This window comes from Anguilla rostrata, chromosome 9 (assembly GCF_018555375.3).
Source record: "Anguilla rostrata isolate EN2019 chromosome 9, ASM1855537v3, whole genome shotgun sequence".
In the NCBI taxonomy this organism is placed as follows: domain Eukaryota; kingdom Metazoa; phylum Chordata; class Actinopteri; order Anguilliformes; family Anguillidae; genus Anguilla; species Anguilla rostrata.
In genome coordinates, this window is record NC_057941.1 from 41,288,901 (window position 1) to 41,312,012 (window position 23,112).

General features: G+C 41.8%; 1 protein-coding gene and 1 long non-coding RNA gene across 4 annotated transcripts in view; one reads left to right on the plus strand and one right to left on the minus strand.

The window, feature by feature from the left end:
• The window catches only part of rabep1 (rabaptin, RAB GTPase binding effector protein 1), a 29,894-nt gene extending 10,351 nt beyond the window's left edge, over positions 1–19,543 (minus strand). For 2 of the 3 annotated variants that reach the window (XM_064352160.1, XM_064352163.1), the window contains exons 1-12: positions 19,366–19,543; positions 7,882–8,004; positions 7,127–7,330; positions 6,397–6,557; positions 5,705–5,824; positions 5,379–5,514; positions 4,683–4,861; positions 4,025–4,135; positions 3,328–3,789; positions 2,796–2,900; positions 2,026–2,142; positions 1,371–1,469 (exon numbers count right to left, since the gene is read on the minus strand). In XM_064352160.1, the coding sequence (XP_064208230.1) occupies positions 1,371–1,469; positions 2,026–2,142; positions 2,796–2,900; positions 3,328–3,789; positions 4,025–4,135; positions 4,683–4,861; positions 5,379–5,514; positions 5,705–5,824; positions 6,397–6,557; positions 7,127–7,330; positions 7,882–8,004; positions 19,366–19,411 (1,863 nt within the window). In that variant the 5' untranslated portion in view covers positions 19,412–19,543. The remainder of the gene's footprint in view (positions 1–1,370; positions 1,470–2,025; positions 2,143–2,795; positions 2,901–3,327; positions 3,790–4,024; positions 4,136–4,682; positions 4,862–5,378; positions 5,515–5,704; positions 5,825–6,396; positions 6,558–7,126; positions 7,331–7,881; positions 8,005–19,365) is intronic. The other variant, XM_064352162.1, reaches the window with a different exon arrangement.
• Positions 19,544–19,553: 10 nt separating this feature from the next.
• On the plus strand, positions 19,554–22,143 carry LOC135263784 (uncharacterized). Its single transcript, XR_010332540.1, has 2 exons — positions 19,554–20,562; positions 21,685–22,143. It is a non-coding gene; the product is annotated as an uncharacterized LOC135263784 (long non-coding RNA).
• The last annotated feature ends 969 nt before the right edge of the window (positions 22,144–23,112 follow it).

The window sequence follows — 23,112 nt, forward strand, 5'->3', positions numbered from 1 at the left end:
ATTCGTTTTATAAAATGCTAAGCATTCGTGCTGGGACAGCATATTACGTAGGCTACCAAAACATTCAAACGGATTAATTCGGTTGCTGAATATTTTCTTCCGGATTTTCTTTGTTAGCCCGTTGTAATTGACTCAAAACGTTTGATACAGTTATGTGAGGTATGCGGTAGTTCTGCATAATTAACATTGGTGATACAGTACAAGCAAACTGGAAATCACCTTCCGCACTTTTTATCCGGGTAAAATAACAGGTTAATTCTAGTAATCTTCCCTTTAGCTTTTTCAGACTGCCGTAATTTTACTCAATTTTACTGCCATTTTTCAATTCCACGAAAAGACCAGGAAGACTATGGACTCATTTATGGTGCATGGTTCGCATCTGGAGGGCACACTTCGCTGCTCGGCTAGCAGTAACTTCGAAGGAAAGCAAACGGTGGCTGTACCACTACTAATTTTCATTTTCACGCAAGTCCGAGTTTTCGTTCTATTCTTGTCATTTTACGATTAGCCTATATGGAATTGACGACGAGAAAGTAATAAAACAGCAAATTGTTTACAACGTGTGCATGTTTTCTGCTGTTAATGAATGTGTTTGAGAGGATATATGAAAATCAATAAATACAAAAGTAACCATATATAGTCATTGTTGGTAACCCGTTGTATATAAGTGGAATAAACCCCTCCGGGCTGTCCCGGTTATTAGAAAATAATGTAGGCTACTTCGGTGGTAGTATGGGGTTACAGAAGAAATCATATGACAGATGGACCGACGACAACGTCAGTGGGCTAATTTGCCTAATCTTCGCGGTACTTTAGACCCCGGTGGAAACGCAGACAACCATTGGCTAAAGGAACCTTTTAGTTCCTGGTAAAGTAGTTCCTGGGACTGAAAGTTCCGGGTAATTTTGGTGGAAACGCGGCTTAACTGAGCTGTGTAGCACCAGAAGGAGGCACCGAAATCTCCACTGTGATTCGCTCCGGTAGGTGCCAGTCGTATGGGAACCAGTGTAATAGTGTACTGGGTTTTGGTACCAAACCCTAACTAACAGAGGCCCACAATAACACAAGCTTTAATGCAAACTTAACTCCTGCGCTCCACTACAGTCTAATAACAACCCGATCCTACCACCCACCACAACCTGAAAATCTGGCATGAGAGCAGGTTTGGCTCGTCAGACTGAAAAGTAAATAAGCAGGCCAGTCATTCATTTTGCATCCAGTGACTGTTGTCATACATGCAATGTGTGGCAAGACCAGAACATTCCTACATGCAGTCAGACAGGGATCGAAACACTTTCAGATTGAACTGTGGAGTGGAAACCCAGCAGAGATGAGACTGAAAGGCGGAGAAAGAGAGGTTCTGGTCTCACCATCTGCTCCTGCGTGCTCCTCTTGGCTTGGCTGAAGGCCTGCTGCAGAGTGCTGAGCAAGGTCTCAGACTCCTGGACCTTCTGCATGAGAGTGGTGACCTGGGGGGCGGGCCAGACAGCAGCGGGATTCACAGGTCAGCAGCGCGTCCGATTCAATTACGCTCCGGCCGCTAACAGCGCCAACGTGCTTCACATAACGCGAAACCCCCACACCGAGATCACACTGCCAACTGGAAAAGTGCTTCAGTTGTTACAAAGAAGGGGGAAAGCTCCTGCACCACGCTAGGCTAACAGAGCTCTGATGCCTGATTTGCATCCAAACACATTATCCTGAAGTTCTTTAGTAAATATTTATGAAATAAGTCATTAAAGTTTAAACAAATAACTAAAGAAATGACACCATTAATGAAACGGCAGCATTCATATAAGTCTAAAGGCTGCACAAATTGACATGCACGCAATGCTGCCCAATAATGTACTTAGTAAAAAATTTATGTAATGCAAAAAAACACTTAAATATTTCTGCCAGCTTTATCAGTTTGAATAAAGTATTTTCCTACGGTGAAGAGAGCCCAAGACATTTTGTCAGTATACATGAAATGCCTGATGCTTGTTTAAATACACAAGGAGAGAGAGCTGTGCAGTGAAAACAGACCTTGGCAGTGGTTTCCTCGCTGGTCTGTTTCACAGAGTCCTCCAGCTCCTGTTTCTCAGTAATGGTTCTCTCCAGCTGATCATTGGCCTGTCGGAGCATCACCTGCAGCTTCTTCACCTGAGAGCACAGACCAGGGTTTCGCACACAGACCACACGCTTAAATCCACCGCTGCAGGGTTCAGATATGCGTCACGCATTTAAGACAAGATGGCGGGGGAGTCTGTGCAGCGGAGTCCGTCCAGCAGCTCATACGGGTGACTCACAGCCTATATGAAAAAAAACCCCATTTTGGCCAGGGGGTGTGAAATGGCACTTTCGGTATGGTTATCTAATCTCTATTTGTAACCCTCTCTGCTTTTCCCCCGGTCTGAATAGAGGGAAAAATACATCTGCAGGGTGGGCTGACTGCGCTCATTTTGAAACAAAAAGACAAAGAGCCAAGGGGGTACCCTTAAAACAAAAGGGGGTTGACCTTTAAGCAGACCAGCACAAGGCACAAAGAGAAAAGTTAAAAGAAGAGAAAAGCCTTTTTCCTTGGAGTGCCTCCACCCACTTACCTTTAAGCAAAAAGGTCACTTTCAAAAAATTTTGTCAATAAGTTTTCCCATTTACTATTGTCCAAAAATTCCTTGTGGAACACTGCATTTATGTTCATTTTAACTGACTATAATTCAATTGGGTGCTGATTATATTACTTATGCTAAGCAGGTATAGGCCTGTAATGCACTAGTGGATGGTCCAGTCTTTGAGAGAAACGGTTGAGAGGTCACCTGATCGCGCGTCTCTGCCTCTTGGCCTTGGATGACCTGCAGCTGTTTCTCATAGTTGGAGCACATGTCACAACGACGGCCCAACTTCCGCCCGGCGTTCTTCACCTAGGCCACAAGAAGAAAAAAATTCTAACGGCAATAACACCCACAACGAGAGACTTTCATTCACAATTCTACGCATACATGATATTGAACACTGATCAAATCCGCTGTAGACATTACAATCCTCAATTGGTGTATAAATGACTAATCTTCGATCAGTATTCCAGTACCCAAATTTCTTGATAGTATTTTTTACACAGACTAATTGAGAATAATCTTGCAAAAGAGGCTCAAAACATGTGCACGCTGTCACTGCACAAGAAAATGATTTGAATTAAGACAAATATGCATATTTCAATCCTTTATGACTACTTTCACAGGGGAATCGTATGAACAGTCATCGGGTCAGAGATGGGCATTCAGAACATAGAACTCTCACTGTAATGTAAATGTAAAGGGACAGGGGGAGGGAGGGAGGGGGGGGGCAGACCTCCTGCTGCAGCAGGTTCCACTCGCACTCGCTGACCAGCCTGTACCCGGAGGGGGGCAGGTAGGCCGAGTCGGGGGCCTGGGAGATGCTGGAGAGCAGGGAGGCCGTCTCCTCCTGCTCGGGGGTCATGGCCTTGATGGCCTTCTCCTGGTCCTTGGTGAGCAGGAAGTGGCCCGTGGAGAGCGGGATGGAGCTGACGGACGCCGAGTCCAGGCTCTCCGCGCCCCCGCAGTCCGCGCCCACCAGCGGCCCGAAGTCCGACTCGTCCAGGTTGCTGGCCGACTTGGCCTTGTGGTTGTAGCCCAGGCCGCGGGGCTGCTGCAGGCCCCCCGAGGAGCCCAGGCTGTCTGTGGACTGCACCCTGCGCAGCCCGTCCTTGTAGAGGTCCGCGCCCTCCGGGCCGCCCGTCGGGTCCGCGTCCAGGGAGTGCAGGGAGCTGTGCATGCTGTGGTTCGTGTGGGCCTGAGGGAAGGGCAAAAACAGGGGGCTTCAGCTGACTTTTTTTACACCATTACAGGGCCTCTGTGGGCGCTCTGTGTTCCTGTAGAACTTCCGATTTGCGCCCTCACACCAGCATCACACTGCTGCTACTCTACTGTGAGCTCTACAACCGCAATGCAAAAATACACACAGGAAATCATTGTGATGTGTTCTAATCCAATGACTCGCTGTAGGGTGGAGTAGGCCGTAGCTTTACCTCATCGGTAGACAGGCCCAGGAGCGAGTCTTCTGCAGGCTCCGCCTGCTCTGTGCTGTCTTCCTCTTTCAGCTCTTTGGCCTGGCTGATTCGCTGTTTCTCATCATCCTCCTACGGTTAAAGAGAACACGCGCTACTGACAGAGCTCTGAGCGCGGCGACCGTAATCAATCACTCGCAAATGACTGAACTCCAGAGCTGTTGAGGGGGCAGTTTGATGAAGTCCCATTTGTCAAATTTAAACCTCCCTCGCATCCTGGCACAATGCCACTTACTCAGTCTGAAAAGTACATGACATGCAACTTAATCACATTTTAGAAATAAATTTGCATAAACAGAAACGTAATAAAAGTGATTTCTACCCATTACCCTCAGGAGGCGGTCAATTAAGGTCCATAAATTTCAACAAACATTACATCTGGGAAACAAACAAAGACACGGTTTATGGGTGTTCGGAACACAGCTCCCCATTTTTAATTTCCTGACACCCGATTCACTAGTTGTTTACATGGAGCAGCTTTAGCCAATATCCCCAGCGTAATCTGGAAGAACGCTGACGAGCTGCTGGCGTGGAGGACGGACCCACTGGGAAGCACAGCGTCGGAATGCGAGGGCATCGCCACGGAGACGAGGCGGGTGCGTGAAAGGCGGAGCCGTACCTGGTCCCTCTTCTTCACCTCCTCCACCTGACGGAGCTGCTCGGAGGACAGCACGCTCTCGATCCTCTGCATGTCCCTCATGAGCAGCCGCTGGGACTCCAGGAACTGGTCGTTGGCCCTCTGCCAGGTGTGCTTGAGCTGGTTGTGCTGCTGCCTCTCCAGCTCCAGCAGGTGGCACACTGAGGGAGAGGGCAAGCCCCCGAAAATTCACACCAGAGCCTACTGAAGACGGCCCCACGGCCACACCTGAGTAACGTTTTCCACCGCAGCGGAACGGCACATTTCGAAACGCACGTTTTCATTACGACTGACGGAGGTAGTAAATTCGCCTCGGGCAGTTTCCCTCACGCTCGGCATTCTGAGTGACGCTCAGCTGCTCAGATATTATCCCGCTTACACAACGGCTCGCCGACTGCAATCAAAACATGCGCTTCAAAATATACATTTGCATAATTCTGTTCATATTAGATGGAGAAATATCCTCCATTTTAATGCGTTTCTTCCTGTTCTACATACCGTAAGATAAATTAATAAATGCCAAGTTCCAACACATACCGTTGTACATGCATAGACTTTACGATAAAATAAAAAGATCGAGAAGGCACGTATGGATGAGTTGATCGATCCATTACTTGTACCTATCCTTAACAAAAACGAAGCCGTTCTTTACGAAAGACCCCATCAAAGTCAAGTCACCTTCGTGTAGTTCTTTCCGCAGTTTCTCCGCGTCCTCCTGAAGAACGGACTTCTGGGTATTAAGGACGGCCACGTACATTTCCAGGTCAGTGCGGCATGATTTTTCTGCCTCCAGGACGTGATTGAGCTCCTTCACCTGGAAAACAAACACATCGCATTAAGCATTAACAAGCCTGCACAATCACGAGGCTTTAAAATCAGCAATGTGAAAAAAAACATCTCTGAATAGCTGTGGCCTACGGACTTGTATCATGGACGCAAGTGGACCCGCAGCTCGTGAATACCAAACGCGCGAGTGCCACATTTCGTTAGCAAAAAACGCCCACCTTGGAGGCCTCCAGTTCTTTCACCCGGTCTTCGGCCACGGTCAGCTTGCTTTTCAGCGCGGCGATTTCATGCTCCATTGGCATCACCACCGACCGGAGCTTCTCAGCATCCTCCTGAGCCTGAGGGGGAACGATCGCAATCACAACCTCATCTCTATATGCTTAACAGTGCCCAAAGTGGAGTCTAAGCATGACCTCAGCCAAGAGAGTGATGGGGGGGGCAACAGAACTCCAAACACCATTAATTAAATATAAACATACACAAACACTGATTCTTCATGTAAATATAATCATCCACATTTTCTTTCACTTGGTGAATTTGCTGAATTACTGATGAGACAATTATGTCATTGTGAGCTATGCAGCGCTGTAACTGGCGACATGTTGTCTTGTACACTGTATATTTTTATGAGGCCCACCATCCGCATATTTATAAATTATACGCTGATACTCATTGCTTCCTGAGCAATGGTTATATAAAAAAAAAAATTAAAAAAAACTTTTTCCCCAAAACAAGGGGAAGTGTGTCTGGTGACAAAGCGCTGTGGGGGCCAGAGGCAGAGCCTGATTCCCTCTCACTTCCCTAAGCCTGATGAGAAGCGCTCGTAATCCGGGAAAGGAAACTGCCGGCCGACGCGCCGAGCGAACCCCGCCCGGAAACTCCCGGCGGGGGGTTTTCTTTTTCCCCGCACCTTCTTCATATCATTCTCCAGGTTCTCCTCCTCCTGGCCCTCGGAGAGGCGACGCCTCAGCTCCGCCATCTCCCGCTCCACGGCCTCGCGGTACTGCGCCCACTGCGCCCGCTCCTGCTCCAGCCGCTGGTGGAACTGCACCTCGTACTCCCGCACGGTGTCTGAGGGGAGAGGGGGGGCCGAGAGGCGGCGGGGGGGGAGGGGGGGGGGTACAGTCACGCGTTCCACACAGCCACCAGACACGCCCATGCTCCTCCCAGCCTCTCCACTTCTTAACTCCAGGAGGTGTCTGCTGGTAAGAGTTTCCAAAGCAGTATTACCATACAGAATTTTCAGAGAATGCTCTAACGTCCTTGGTCACGCCCCCTGAATGAGGTTTCAGAAGATGCGTGAAATTGGAATGTCTCAGTTTTGGCTTCAGGAGTAAGGAGACAAAAGTCTCTATAAAAAAATACGGAGCTGGAGATTCTTTCATGGATGAACGATTCTGTTTCGTGAATTAAAATGAAAGCAGACTAAGGCACGGAATCCAAAGATTGGGGGAGAGACACTGCTGGAGCTGAGGTTGGCTTATTCTCAAATCAGTACAGGCAGACTTATTATTTCCGTGTTTTATGTTGCAAACATGGCAATTGTCTTATTTTACAGCCTACCCAATGGCCTTGCCTACTGTGGTGACATGGACGAGAGCCAGGCTGTAACAAGTGGGGGGGGGGGGGTTGAGCTTTACCTTTCATGATGGCCTGTAGCGAGGCCACCTCCTCCTGCCACTGCCTCTTCACCTGGTCAATGGCCTCCTGTTTGGTGCTCTCGGAAACCGTGGCCACCGCCTTGATGTTCTCCATTTCCCCTTCGGCAACTGTGAGCTGGGCCTGCACCCGGCTCAGCTCCGCCTGCACGGACTCCAGGGTGGCACCCTGCCTCTTCAGCTCCTCTGGGCACAGAAGAGTCAAAGGAGAAGGAGCCAGAATGAGCATGAGGGAAGGAGGGCACATGGACACCATGAGTGGAACGGAGCGAAGACGTCTCGTCTTTAAGATGAGAGATTATTTAGCAGTGTAATTTGCCGTCTGCATTTATAACCCATCCTAGCTACTTAGAAGGAGTGTACAGCCACACTGCAGTCCCCAACTCCAGTCCTAAGGCCAGTGATTTGGTCAAGGGCAATGGCAGGAATATACCTCTAACCTGCATGTCTTTTGGTGTGGGAAGAGTTTACCCAAGTAAACCCAGGAAGACCATGCAAACTTCACGGAGAAAGGACCCGGCTGGCCAGGACTCAAACCCTGAACTTCCTTCTTGCGAGGCAACAGTGCTAACCACAGAGCCACCGTGCAGCCCAGTTCTTGTGAAAAAACAGGAATTCAATCAAAAGCAACAACCATAAACAACCACAAGTGGGCAAGCTAAAATCAGAGGAAAGACACACTAAATCCAAAAAAAAGGAGCCCCTTTCAGTCCCTACAAACTTTCCCTGATCCTCACCTTCTTTTGACAGATAGAGCTCCTTGAATTTGGCCCGCTTTTGGTTAAACTCCATCTCCAGCTGCTGCTTGAACTTGGTGAAATCCTGTTCGGACGTCGGTGCGGACTGCTGCAGTCCCCCTGCTGGGGAGGGAGAGAACAACATCAAAAAGTGCCCCTCCGCTCCAAGCCACCCCTCCCACCACCAACAGCCAGTCATCATTACCGGCCTCAAAGACTGCCTTTTGTCCCTTCCCCCAGGCGACTGTAGGAAAATCTGCCGAGGCAAGACGGTCTGAATAATGAATGACCCGACTTTGCCCAGATAAACAGAAGGGTAGATGGCAGGGATTGAAGTCTTGTTTACTTCAGAGCAGAAAGACAACTGCGCCTTTTGGGTTTGATTAATAAATCGCTGACGGCACAGATTTATCATGAGATCTTATCCACACTGTTTTTCTTCCTGTGGCTGACTACTCCTGAAAACATTATCAATCATTCCAACTTACCCCAGGAGACTTCATCTCCAGATCGCATAAATCAAGGGCTCTATAATCTGCAGATTAGCAGAATGCTAATTGGTCTGCTTCACTTCTTGAAAATGCAGAGGATTTGAAAGCCAGCGCGGTTGAACGGAACTGTTAGGCACGCTTTAATGCCAGTCACAAGTAGCAAATACCTCTATGCTTTGCCCCATTGCTGGCCACGCTACCATACATTCATTTATAGTCGTTTGTAACTGGAATTTCACATCTAGCCTTCCGTCACGGACGTAGGCTATATCAAAGAATCAAAGGTGATAATAAAGAAGACCAAAATAAAAATTGTCTGTGAATGTGCAGATCTAATATACCAGGGATTAGACTCATTTTTAGTGAGGGGAGTCCAAAAGCCATTAATGGTGAGACGCTGTCAAAACACCGTCTTAAAATCATGAATGTATATTTATTCGTGGAGTTAACAGAGTGTACGTCCTCGGTCTTTCAACCGTCTGCCTGATGGACTGCACGTAGTCACTTCATTTACATTTTTTTCTCATTTGATGGTGTGCCACAGAAGAAAATATGCGACTCATAAAACAAACCAAAGTCAAAACCATATTTTTCACAGAATCAATGTGATACATTGAAGCAGCACGTACTTCATCTTGCTTCATAATTCTCTTTAGGCAAGAAACATTTTTGTCCAGGCTATTTCTCGCTTCTTTTGTTAACATCAATCTCCTTTGTTTACATGCATATCCAATATGTTGTGTGGGCGGAAAGCTTCTTAATGAGCATGTGCATAACTACAGTACCACATTTTATCTCAAAATGGATTTGAGGGGATCAAGATTTTAGCAAAATCATGATACATTTTTTCTAAATTTGTCCATAGAACCTTTTGTCCACTGTAATAGTGAGGTGTCAATGTGTGCATCATTGCAACATTTCCATTGGACATTAAAGATCCTCCTAAGACTCAACAATTAATTTTGTCCCCTGTAGGGGACATCGGTCTCTGGTCTTATTCCTAGAAGAAACATATTTTTTTACAATGCTGCAACCTACACTACAAGGGACATTCAATAAAAATTATTTTTGAAAATACGTTCACTGCGGTTTTTGTCATCCAAGACAATTGTATGTGAAAAAACACTTTTTGCTGGATTACAGGAGGATATTTAGGCTATATTTTAAAAAGTCTGTAAATAATAGGCTATGTGAGCGTGTGCAGGATGAGATGGGATGGGTACACTGGTGGGACCCTGGGCAGGCAGGACATGGACAACATCCTCAAAAGCCATAATCAGCCTGAGAGCCACACTTAAGCAGTGTAATGAACCCAATACTTACAACTCCTCTGTGTATGCTTTCCTTATTTAAGACCAGAAACTAGCATGCTAGGCCATTTCATTCATTACTGTGCCTGGGGAAACATTCGCCATAATGGTTTTACATTTCGTCCTTATATATAATCATGAGCTCGACAGTCATTTTAATTAAAAGAAATTACTGTGTGAGAAAAAAGTAATGCTTGCATAAGCATGAAACTCAAGGAGGGGGGACAATTGACTATGATGGCATGATTGAACACCTTCTAAGAAGCAGAAGACACGCCATCATGAGCAGAAAAGTGCAGGTTTCCCCTGAACGGAAACCCCCGCTTCTCAAGTTCCTCATAATTAAGGAAAACAGTAGATGAGCTCCTCTTCAGGGCTCTACAACCAGCGAGCCTAATCCAGCGCTGGCATTCAGCCTAGAAGATACAGACCTATAGGACAGAGACAGCAGACACAGGACGGTGTATTAAATTCCTTTTGATCTGCTGTTGCTGAAAGAAGGCATTACCGAGCCTGAAAAGCTTATCAGTTCATTGGTGTCAATTTTGAAGATCTCCCCATTGGTCACTTAGACCAATCGTTGCTCTCAGAGCTCTAGAAACCCATATCACTGCATTACAGTACAGGCATTTAGCAGACGCTCTTTTCCAGAACAACTTACATAACTTTTACACATCAGCACCATTCACCAACATTCTCCCCAAAGAATGCAAGAGAGCAGTGTGCCCCTCTGTTCCCTCGCCTGGGCCACTGCGTAACAACAGTAGCCCGTGCCACCTGAATGCTGTTGCCGTGCTACCGACGCTCAGGAGAGAGACGCGGCTTCTGATGAACCGCAGAAGCAGCAACGGGCTTCACCGCTTACTTTGTCAAAGCTGGAAAAAATTCCCCTTTCCTTCAGTATGGGGCTTTTGGTTCGGCACATGCTGCAAACCGAACAATTAGTCTTGCCTTAATGTCCGCGTGGAACTTTTCTATGTGAATAAAAACTCCAAGTTCCCTTGATGACTAGATGCTAGTTAATGTGCCTAATTGTGTTCAGCGAGAATTTATGACCAGTTAGCCGCAGTTTTCCTAGTAAATGAAAAGATCAATTTTAGATCATATGCCGAACTCAAAATGTACCGAACCGTGAAGTCAAAACCAAAGTATCGAAGATTTAGTTAAACCCCCCCTAGATACCCATTAAGCCCAGTCTGGACTTTTCACATATTTTATATTTCTTCAACAGGTTTTTAAGTTTATAAATTAAGTCATAAACCTTGAAGGGAAAATTAATCTTCCACTTTCAATATTTAATATGTATCTTCTTTCGGAGTTTATTTTCACAAATACATTCATTTTTGCAGTGCTTTTTATTGTCTGTCCAGAGAAAACATCAGCCTAAATCATTTCTGGTTCTTAACCTGAAAGGTTTTTTGTGTGTGGTTTTAATGCCCCAGAATCCAGACAATGACTTTTAAAACGGTAGTATGAAAATGCAAATGCATCACTCATCCAGCTAAGGCACTGTTCTAGTGTGTGGACATGCTACGCGGCCTGGTCCTGACAGTGCCAGTGCTCATAGTGGTCAGCAGCCCGGCAGGCCAAAGCACGGTTTTTCTTAGGCGCAGGGGCAGGCAATTCTGGTCCTGGAGGGCCAGTGTGTATGCATGTTTTTGTTTCCACCAATCACCCTAGCTAAATGAGCTAATTGGCGATACACACCAACGCTGGTTCACTCATTGATTAGATCACAGTAAAATGTTTTGTATTGGGACACAAGACTAGTCTTCGGCTGTCATTCATGTGCTTATCAAGAAATGTAGCTAAAATGCCAAATGGTCTAGATGTTATGGCTAATTAAGTCATTCAGGCCACAAGCTGGTATGAAAACCAGAAACAATATGACCCTCCTTGCCCACCCCTGCCCTAGCATCACCCAGCGTTTCACTCCCCCTGGATAAGAGGGTCTCATCACACACCAGCAACTCCCACTGGTTGACTGGGCACCCAACGTCAACTTACGAAGAAAAAATGTAACACGCTTTATTTGTATGACAAAACATTTCAACATGCTTCCTTTATTATTAGGCAAACAGCATGAGTCTAGACCAGTGGCTTTTACCTCTGGTCCAGGAGCAGCCCTGTGCAGACCTGCCAACCTTAGGAAAATATTTTGAGTACCACAATAGTCAGTGTAACGCTTAGTTTGCATGCTTTCGCACCACTTCGCTTTGCACGCACACACAAGCCTTTCTTCATAATTCTAGTTTTGACTGTTGAAGTGATCAGGCAAAATCAGATTCTGAAATATCACTTGCACTGCACTGGGCTATATTATGATATACTTGCAAGTCAAAAGTTTGAGTACACCTGCTTAAAACAATTTTTTCATGATTAATATTTCATTATATGATATGTGTGCTTATACAAACTGATAACCATAAGTGAATTGCATTCAATTATTTAATAAAAATGGAAATAATTTATTTTGTATATTGTAACATGTTTTAATTTTCAAGTATTTACAGAAACTTACGTTGTAATGTTAAAAAAAAAAAAAAAAACTTGTTGCGATGTAAAACACTGTCAATTATGAATAAAACCAAGTTTCTGTTCATGATTTCCATTTTTATTTAATAATTAAATAATTGAATCAGCTTATATAGGCACACATCATATAGGCCTAATGAAAAAAAAAAAGTATTCAATTGAAAAATTATCTAGGAATGTAAGCTTTTGCAACTAGAGGTTTAGCTAAATTATTACCTGGAGCTCCTTAGTGGCTAATGCAAAATCATAATAGAGCTTGTAAGTGTAAACGTCACCAAGCCACTCCCCTCGTTTTCCCGCAAATTTGTCAATGGGAAAATGAATGGGGCAATTTTCAATAAGCGATATTTTTAGTTACAAGTCGGGAACCAATTAGCTATTGGTCTGCGGTACTCATGACATATATGACTCATGAAATATAATATCAGCAGCACAACTGACCCATGAGAAGTACAAGGTACAACGTTGTGTACGTTTAGTACGCTTAGGAACTACACATACCGGTACTGTGCTCACGACGCAGGCTTATATCGCCACGGCTCAGCTGGAACATGCTTGCGCCCTTCTACTTCTAGTGTCACTTTGATATCGTATTTCAATTTAAAATTACTGTAAATAACAGATTTGTTACTATTAAGTTATATTGTTTATTTCACATCATAATTGTACGGTCGTGATGACAACAGGATTTCCTTTCAGGGATCTATAAAGTACAACCATAGACCGTATAAAAGAGTAGCCTACAACTTAACCTAACTAACTTAAGACGTAATTTCAAATGGAATATAACGTCATATATATTTTTATCACAACACAACAACAATATAGCTAGCCAGCATGGTTTTTGATAAATTACCGACAATATATTTACTACTTACTATGTTTTAATAAAACTATTTATTAGAAATTGTCTCTCTTGTCTACTGCACCTGTCTTGTCTAAGTGCACTGTGATTCTGATTTTCACAATGAGTGTATACCTTTGTAAGTGCTGTGAGCAGACTGAAAGTCTATGTTACACCGAAGCCTTGCGAAACGAAGTTTCGTTACATCGTGTACTGTACAGCATATGGTTTGTAATGACAAATAAACCTGACTTTGACAGCTAGCTAGCTACCTGCTGATCCAGCCATTCCTAACGTTAACGTTAGCTAACCGAAACTTTATAAACGATATCTTTCATGCTGGCGCTAACAGACCCGCTAATCTACTCTGGCTGTATATGACCTGCTCTACATGGTTGGATTTGGAATGATTTTCTCCCTTCTTAACATTATTGTCCTGACCATTGAAAAAATGCATTAAGCTAACCAGAGACACCACATTTGTCGTGGGTATAGCTAGCTAGCCACCGGTGTTGGGTGCAGTTGGCCCTATCTGCTGGTCCAGAGTCAGTTATTTTCTTCTCCTACTAATGGTTAAAGTTAGGACCTGGGAAGGAAAATCTGATCCCAGACCAGCAGTTAGGGGCAGCCAAGGCACTGCACTTGGCGGGTAGACTTACAAGCACACGTGGTTGAGGCGTGTATCCGTGCGACTGATTGATTTAGTGTAGTTCAGGACCACCAGCACATCGTAAATCGACATAAATCCGTTTTTTTCCCTCCAGAGATTGAAATAAATATAACCAATTTTTAATCGCTATAGATATTTTACAATCAATGATTTTAGTCAATAGGATTTTAACATTGGGCTGTGACATCACGAACCAGACGCCCCCTGGAGGCAATTTGACTTACAAGCTCAATCTCGGCGCGCCGGCGTGCCAACCGCTGGGGGCTTTGCGCTGGTAAGAGGTTAAAATACCAACTTCCGGGTAGGTCCCGCCCACTGCCGGTTTAAGCCCCGCCCATTCCGAGTACGGATACGGATACAGATAATTTAGTTGGTTGAACAGATACAGATACGGATACGGATAATGGTGTACTTGCTCATCCCTATTAAACACAGTGTTGGTTTGGCTCACTGCCATTTGCTTTCTCCTTGAACTCTTAATTTACCACATAAGGTTTAGTAACAATGGCCCGGCGTACGCATATAATACTTCAACTGTAGGTCGATCAATTCAAATCAATACAAAATCCAAAATCAACTGTTTACCATGTATTGTAACAGAAAGTGAAAGAATTGGGTGTCTAAAATTGCCCTGACTGATTGATTGTCCTTAAATTAATATGGAATATTAATTGTTTTTACCATGAATATCGTTGTGTGGCATTGAGTGAGTAATAATCCCTCATTAGATCGTAAGTCTTTAATGAAAAACGGTTAATAACTCTTGACGCTTCAAAAATTGCAATAAAGGTTTGAACAAAACCTAACATACACAGGGGTACTCCGGGAACGAGGGTTGAAAACCACTGGTCTAGAGAGCTTCAGCTTAGCTTGTGAGATTGGCTGGTAAAAATGAAAAATTTTAAATAGCCAACATACTGAACAAGTGGTTCATATGACTATGATGCTTAGGCAACATTTTTAGCATCAATTCACAGCATCAGCGGCACATGAAATTAACACTCTCGTTTGACATCCAGCACTGTGAATACCAAACACAAATGCATCACCAGTTATAACGCCTCACTTACCCAACATGTAAAATATATTTATTTGATTTCATTTTGTAATTATTATCAATGATACCAATTATCAATTAAATCACCAAATTTGTTGATAGGCAGAGCCAACTGTTGGATCAACCTTTATCAAAATGTACAACTCAAAAATTAAAATTAAAATGAGAAATTCATTAAGTTACAACACATAACAGTCTTATCTCCAGGCTATGCTGGTCGAACATTTTAAGCACTTTTTCTTATTTATTTATTTTATAAAACCAGGGTCAGAAAAATTAAGAAACTGATGAAATTGTTGCATGTCCCCGTCCAGAAAATAGAAAGCAGAAGCCTAACCACTGACATTGTCTGTCGCATAAAAGAAGAAAGTGTGTGTACATAAGTATTTCCACTGTCACCACTCCAAGTCAAACAGACACAAACTCGGTAGCATGTCATGCATCTAATCTGCTCATCATGACTGCGCCCTCATGCCTCATCTTCAAATCATGGCAAAATGGCAAGGATTACAGCCTTTACAATGAATCCCTTTAGGCATATTCTTTTTTCAAGTACTGCTGGGCATATGGCACACCAGAGATGGTCAATGATGGTTAGTTTCCACCCGCACCTTTCGTAAACACAGGATCCTGAAGGATTAGACATTATGGTTTTGTATGACAAGGCAGAACCCTGGAGTTGCAGCATAAATTTAAATGCAAATGGTATGGGTTTTTCCAAAATGGTCAAGACTGATCATTGATACACTGAAAGGGAAACTAAAAAAGACTCACTTCTGCCACAATACAAGAAAATTAAGTCTATCATCCCCGTAAAAGGGACATTTCAGATATGGTAAACAATGGCACAAAAGATTTAACAAAGCCTTTGCTAGAGTTCTACTGCCAATACATACCCCGGTAACACTACACAGAAGCATGGACACACTCAATCACACTGCACTTCTAATTGCAGAAGGTTTTCAGAGCATTTCCACGGCCCTATACTTTTGTGAACATACCGAAAACTAAAATAAACAACAGACAGAAAAAGTAAAGGAACAAGCCTAATAAAAAAAGTTGCAGATGTGAAACTGGTTTGTAGAAAACATAATTTCTTATGCTCCTGTACAGCACGAAATTGCTCCCTCCCTGTAGCACTCAAAAGACAACAGAGCAAACCGAACTAATGGCTATTGATCCGCCGACAGTGAGTGCACAACACATTTGGACACACCTTCAATCATTCAGCTTATTCTGAGCAAGCCCAACTTGCAATGCCAAGGTAAAGCCAGGTCGTCACATCTCTACTAATCAGCATCCATTTGATCCAATAAAATTCATCCTTCATTAACATACTAAGAAATGCACTTGAGTTGCCACAAACACGTCGCTTTGTATCTCCATTTGTCGATTCCATTGATGCATGAGTGAACAGGATCACACAAGCTGGATATTTAAGTGAACACTGCCATGAGAGACCATGCAGGCCTCCGCAGTTTCCTCCCCTCATTCACTTGCAATAAAACCTCAAATCTGCAGAGTGTGGCCAATCATCCAACGCTTTCTTCAGCCATTACAAAATAATGCCCAACTCATCTGCTCTTACCTTATGGCCATTATCGATCAAACTCGCATGAATACCCAAGCCAATGTAGTCTTACACGGCTTCCAAAACACTGTAATCTAAAACACTACCACCGAAAGTTTGAAAGGAGATTATGTGATTGCCCAGCAGTCTGTCTGTCTGTGTACAGTGAAGAAATTATCCTATTTTAGGTACATGACAACAGCTGAGCGTGGTGGTGGTATAAATTCTACCGAGTGCCACTCATTGCTCTCTCAAAGTTAACCATTTATTGTCTGAGCCAAACAAAGCAAGCTGTTTTCGATGTCGTCAGTTCTGGGACAAAAAATCCATATTCCAAAAGACATCATAACTCTATGTTCAGAAACCAAAATGTTGGTTAGGGCAATAATCCCATAATAATTTGCCCAGCAATTAGTTGCCCCTCGGGGATAAATAAAGTTTATTCAATTGAATTGAATCCCATGGTGAAATTGTATGGACATGCAACATTTACTACCAATCAGTCTTCAGGTAGCTGAAAAGTATGAATAACTCAGACATGATGCCGACACATCAAATCTAAACATTAAAGCTTATAGAAATAGCACAAACAGTAATGCAAACTGCATGGCACAGGCTTGTTAAAATGAATTTTTCCTCCAAAGTTTCCAAGGAATTCCAATCACATTTAATTTTCAACTGTGGCAGATCATGCAGGGTACACGGAGGAGTACAGCACGTTTATAATAACAGTACTGCTAAGGTATTTAACATTTACGAATTAAACTATTTCGCTTAGTTTAAATAGATTATCTTTATCTTGTCTATTAACACACAATATCTATTCTATCAGCACAATTGAACTGCGTTTGTTAGCCACTTATCTGTATTAAAAGGATTAGATAAGGTCCTATATTTCCACATTCTAAACTATTTCCGCAAATTAGCTGCCCAAGAAGCATACTGTAGCAGAACTCATTTCTTAACATGAAAATACATGTTTCACATTGCAGTGCTCTTAAAAATGGCGACAGACAATACCTATATTAATAACAGGGTACGTCTTGTCTATTAATAATATCAGACATGGAGCAGTCTGATGCAATGGCAAAGTAACTTGGCTCAACAGAAATGTATACGAGTTCAAAGCTTTGCTAAGATCCAGAATACATACTCTGCTTCATTGGAACTGCATCACTAAGGACCAAACTGTAAAATTTTGGTGGTAATACGTGTGCTCTCCATAGGTTACCCTGGATTAAGCCACTGCAGTGATGGAGAAGATCCTCATTGGTATCCAAAAGACAAACTTAAATCATTGTCTGACATATGTTTAATCTTCCATTAATATATACAATTGTTGTTGGAGGAGTGTATGCTCTAATACAAAATGAAGAAGTTATAGTACACTATATATACATTAATGTGTTCTCGAAGAAACCTGGCCCAGCAGTCTCAACCAACCTTATATATCCAAGTTGTTAAATTTCTTATGATGAAAAGAGCATGACAACTAGCTTAATTATTATTTAAAGCTGTACATCAGTCTAATTTAATTAAATGGCTTAAGTACAAATTAATTATTTACAAATTTTCCTAAACTAATGTATTCTTAGAACACAGTTCAAACTATTAGACTGTAAAACAGCGAGTCCCTATGACCAGGTTTGCCCATTGTCCGTTGTTAGAAAGATAAAGTTTAGTGTCTGTGAATGATTCAAATTACATGCCACTTACTCAACAGTAAGGGCTCTTTCATTTGGAACTTTGATTAAATGTATGCAGATAATATAAGAATATGTCTCTGTTGTACAAAACATAGACTAACAAAATATAGATATGAGAACCAAACTGTTAAACAGTACAGCATCATTATTTGTTATTTTAGCAGCTAAAGTAATAAAATATGTTAATAAATGATTGTAATTCGCTACCTAATGATGACGTGCAAGAATACATACTCGAAATAAGAATGGCCTGATAATCTTGGTCGGCCTGGCCTGGCGTTAGTGACAATCCTGCATTTTGCTAGCTATAATAATAGCTACCTAACTACGTATCGAGCTTACTTAATCGCTAATTAAATAGTGTTTAAAATGACCTATTTAAGTTAATTCATGTGACAACAGTTTGATGCGTTGATAGTGAGAGGACCAAATGCACAGAGAAACCGAATAGGCTAAACATTGTGTTTCAGCAGTTAGCTAACGATAGTTTTCAAAAAACAATGCATGGGTCTTGCTCGTATTAGATCTGACAGGCGTTATAACGACAAAGCCTATGGCTACTTAGCTATACAATTCGAACTGTTAACCCCTTTTACTCGCCGTATTGTATTACAAGTTGTATTAGCACCTACTTTTAAAGTTTATAGTTGACTAACCAGCTAGCCTATTGCCTAAATCATTAGGATAATTTGGTATGCATTGAAGTAGCTAATTATCTTGCCACCATGTAAAATATATAGCACTAATTATAAATAGTCTTATGCCTATCGTTAGTATAGCTAACGTTGCTTAGCTAATTTGTTTGGTGAACTTGCAAGCAGAAACCAGCGCCAGTAGCAAACTCGCTGAAAACACAAATCTTCAATCTACACATCTAGCTAGTTTGGAGCTGCTCGCATTGTGTCTACCACTCTGGATTAGCCCGCTGTCAAAGTACGGCTACCCAACAATGACAGCTCAACGCCGGCTATGGCCAGAAAGCTAGCCGTCATGGCTTAGTGCAATTCTGTTTGTTGATGTTTTACAAATCTGATAGCTCTCCGTGACAGCATATAGCGGCATATGTAACTAATCTTACTGTTAAGCTTCCTTTTTACAAACAAGACGTCCAAATTCATCTTTTGGGATTAGCGAAAATGACGCCGCTAACGTTAGCTAGCTAACCCCGACGGCGCGACGGTGGGAGAGCTGTAGGCCGGGCGAAAGTAGCAGGGTGAGCCCGTGGCTTCACAGGCCGCTGGCCTTCAATTACATGCTCAAGGCGTAGAAAAGCAAACCTCTGAAAACAGAAGAGTCATTACCGTCATGCTGAGGCGGCAGGGCGGATCCCGAGGCCTGCTCGGCCATGGTTTCCCGGGGGTGGGTTGCAATAACCGGCTCAGTGGAAGAACGCTAGGAGTGTCCAAGGAAAAGGAGCTGCAGCAGGGAGAAACATACACCAACGTCATTGGAGACCCAGTCCTCAGTACGCATGTGCACTTCGAGTTGAACGGCGATCGAACTTAAGCTGCCAAAATACTCCAACAACAATAGATTATGAATGACAACAATCACAGGGACATCAAATTTAATATATTATTATTAGCGCTACTTTCTGCTGGTATTTGTAGTATGTTGGTGGTGGTGTTGCTGTTGTGTTTTGTTTGCAGGATACATATAGATTTTGGAACGAAAATTAAACGAAAAAACGTCATATAGCCTAGTTATGCATGAAAGTGGTGTTAGTCCAACCAAGTCAGATTTTCCTTGTTTGTTCTTAACCTGAATACAGATTCAGTCGGTTTGAATGATTTGCTGGACTTATCAAGCCTGTTCCAAGGAACCGAGAAGTATCCTGAGTATTGTAAATACTTTACCTAAAATGATACAAAGATGGAATCATTTTTGTATTAGACTAAATATTTTTCAGAAACTGTATATTTGAGGCTGAAGTGTCAACAATTAACAAAGGTTTGATGAAACATATGTTTCATGTACAACAATAAGAAAATAGTTGCACTCAGAATGAGTTGGGTTGTGTAAAAACCCTTAGACACTGAGCAGGCTTGCATTTCACACTCCAAAGGACAGGCTTTTCCTCATTTCATTTTCATTTTGAGTAGATGCTTTTATGCATGAGTGCAGCATACATTTCGGAATTCAAGCTTGACCGTTTTGTGCGTTCATGAATAAAAAATATATGATGAATAAAAAGGCGTGCCTTTTGATTGTGAAACTTACACCAGTTCTCTGCTACATGTGAACACACAGACCACAATCATGCATCCACACTCTGCTGGCACACTCAAACCCACTTTATACCCAAATAAAGAGAGTTAACCACACAGAGATATAGTAGAACCAGAGTGTGCCCGAGTCAGCGAGGATTGGTAGCTGGAGTTATTTAAATAGGGCTGGGAGGAAATGAGTCGGCTGAAGCGTTGCGTTCTTTTAGAGCTATTGTGAGAGATGAAAACTGAAACAGTAAACAGTAATCCAATGGTGGTGCTCATCTGAAGGTATGTGGGATCATTTTTAAATGCTAAACAACTTGGAATGTTTTGTTGCAGAATATTATTTTATAGTTGATTACCTGATGCTGGGTCACACAGTAAAATGTTCAGGTCTTCAAACTCTGATAGGGTATGGTTTATTCTGATTTTAGATTTAGCCTAACTGTTGGAGCTGAATCAACATGGAACATTTTACTGTGTTCTTATGAATTTGGATTACACCTGCTTTTACCACCTTCAATTAGGCAAACAGAGGTGCGGGGGCAGAGTTCTGAATTGTAGACGATATGGGTGAGTAGGTGGGGAGAAAGACATTGAAGGACTAATTTTGTGACAATATCCATGCATTTTTAATGGTAAAGAAGAATCTATCTCTTGATTTCCAAGTGGTCTGCATTTGAATGAAACATTAAAGAAGAATTTTACAATATTTTACAATACTACTCTTTATTTTGACATTAGTGGTATGGCTAAGAATGTATACTCTAGCTTTGTTTATTTGATAGACGCCTAATTCTTCGATGGCAATCCTTATCCTTATAAAACACAGACGTGTAATATAGTAGGAAGTGGCATATTTGAACATTATTCTTTCTACAAAAAGTTGTGCAGCTGTAGCGGATGTTGTGCAAGTGGTTGATAAAACATGGTCATGTGAAAGAAAGTTCTGTTTTGAGAGATTAATGTGAAGGTTGACTGCATGCCAGTCCCAGGGTGCTTTTGGTTATTTTCCTCAATTTGAAAGGATGTATGCACAGAATTTTCTCTGTGTAAATAAAATACATTCATTTATCTTGTTTATTGTTTTTTAAAAGAAAAGCAATTTGAGACTTCACTCAAGATTTGCTCTGCCATTGTTCACTTAAGCTCATTTGTTTATTTTACTATTTTGTTAACATCTATGCATAAAAGCATTTTATCATGCAAAATTTTAAAGCCTTCCATGGTTTATTTTAAAACCATTTATAACATGTTTGTGTAAGCATTATTATAATGTATATCCCGTATACAACACATTAAATATGTTACATATTAGTCAAATACTAACTTACTACAAATGCTAACACAATATAAAATTGGGTCATTGTTTTCATCAAACTAATTTCTATCTACTTGTCCTGTGTACAGTTAAACTGACAACTCCAAATGTACGTGGTGCTTCCAATGAAGTCTTGAAACACATTTCAATCTGAGCTTTCTGAGGCTTTCAAGACAAAGTTATTCAAAAACAAACCCAGACCAACTGAGCTACAGTAGGTTGTATTTCCTTGAATTTGCTCCACGTCCATTTTCTCAGAATTTGGGTCATGTCCACTTTTTCAGAAACCAGCAAGCAGTGGGGAAGGGAGACTGAAATGTTTATCACAGTCTAACCAGTTTTTCTCACCCTGGATGATTTTCGTACAGTACAGTAATCAACAGTTATCAATAAAAACCACAAGAAAGCAAGGGACTGAAAAAAAGTCGAAGTAGTTTCTTCCTATTTCCCATTTCTTCCTATTTCCCATTTTCAAAGAACTCAACATGTACAAAAATGACTACAAAAAGACTTCCATGGCAGAAAAATAATAAAACTAACAATAACAATACGATGCCTCCACACCTTTGGTGCTTGGCCTCCGAAAAATACTAATCATTATAGTAATAATAATTATAATAATTATAGTTCTTGTTAGAATTATAATAATGATGATTATTATTATTATTGGCATGATGATTTGGACCAGTCCAGCTGCATATCAAATCTGAGACAAACTGAGAATTTTATTAAAAATTAACATATTATTTGCAATTGACTATTATTATTGCAGTGGACATGTTTTAATGAGACATTTTAATTTGAATTCGAAAAACCATAAATGGTGTTTACCAAGTTTATTTTTATGTAATTGGTGCTTAAAAGGGAGATCATTTTTTGTTAACTTATTTTAAATTTCAATAAGCTAGGTCAAGTTAATACATGATATTAAAGATGTATGTTATCAAAAGGGGCAAGTTTGCCAAGTTTCACACTCCTGTAACCTACTTGTGATTGCTATTTATATGTTTGTTCGTATAGGTCCTTGATAATAATAATTTAAAAAATTATGTATATGGTAGCCATATTTTAAACTTCCATAGCTTACATATTGACAATTTTGTTTATACAAAAAATATGCAGTGAAACAATGCAGTTATCTTGCTCTAGGGTAAGCAGCAGTAACACATTCAGTGAGCACCATAATTCATTGGACATTGACACATGTTTTGTTATTTTGGTTCTGTACTCTAGCACTTTCAGTTTGAAGGGATACAATGACAATGAGGTTGAAGTGCAGACTGTCAGCTTTAATTTGAGGGTATTTTCATACATATCGGATGAACCATTTAGAAATTATAGAACCTTTTGTACATAGTCCCCCCCATTTTCGGGAATCAAAAAATATAACATATAAATATAACATAATGTAGAAGAAAGTAATTATTTTTAATATTTGGTCATATATCCTTTGCATGCAATACCTGCTTGAAGTCTGTGATGCATAGACATCACCAGACGCTGGGTATCTTCCCTGG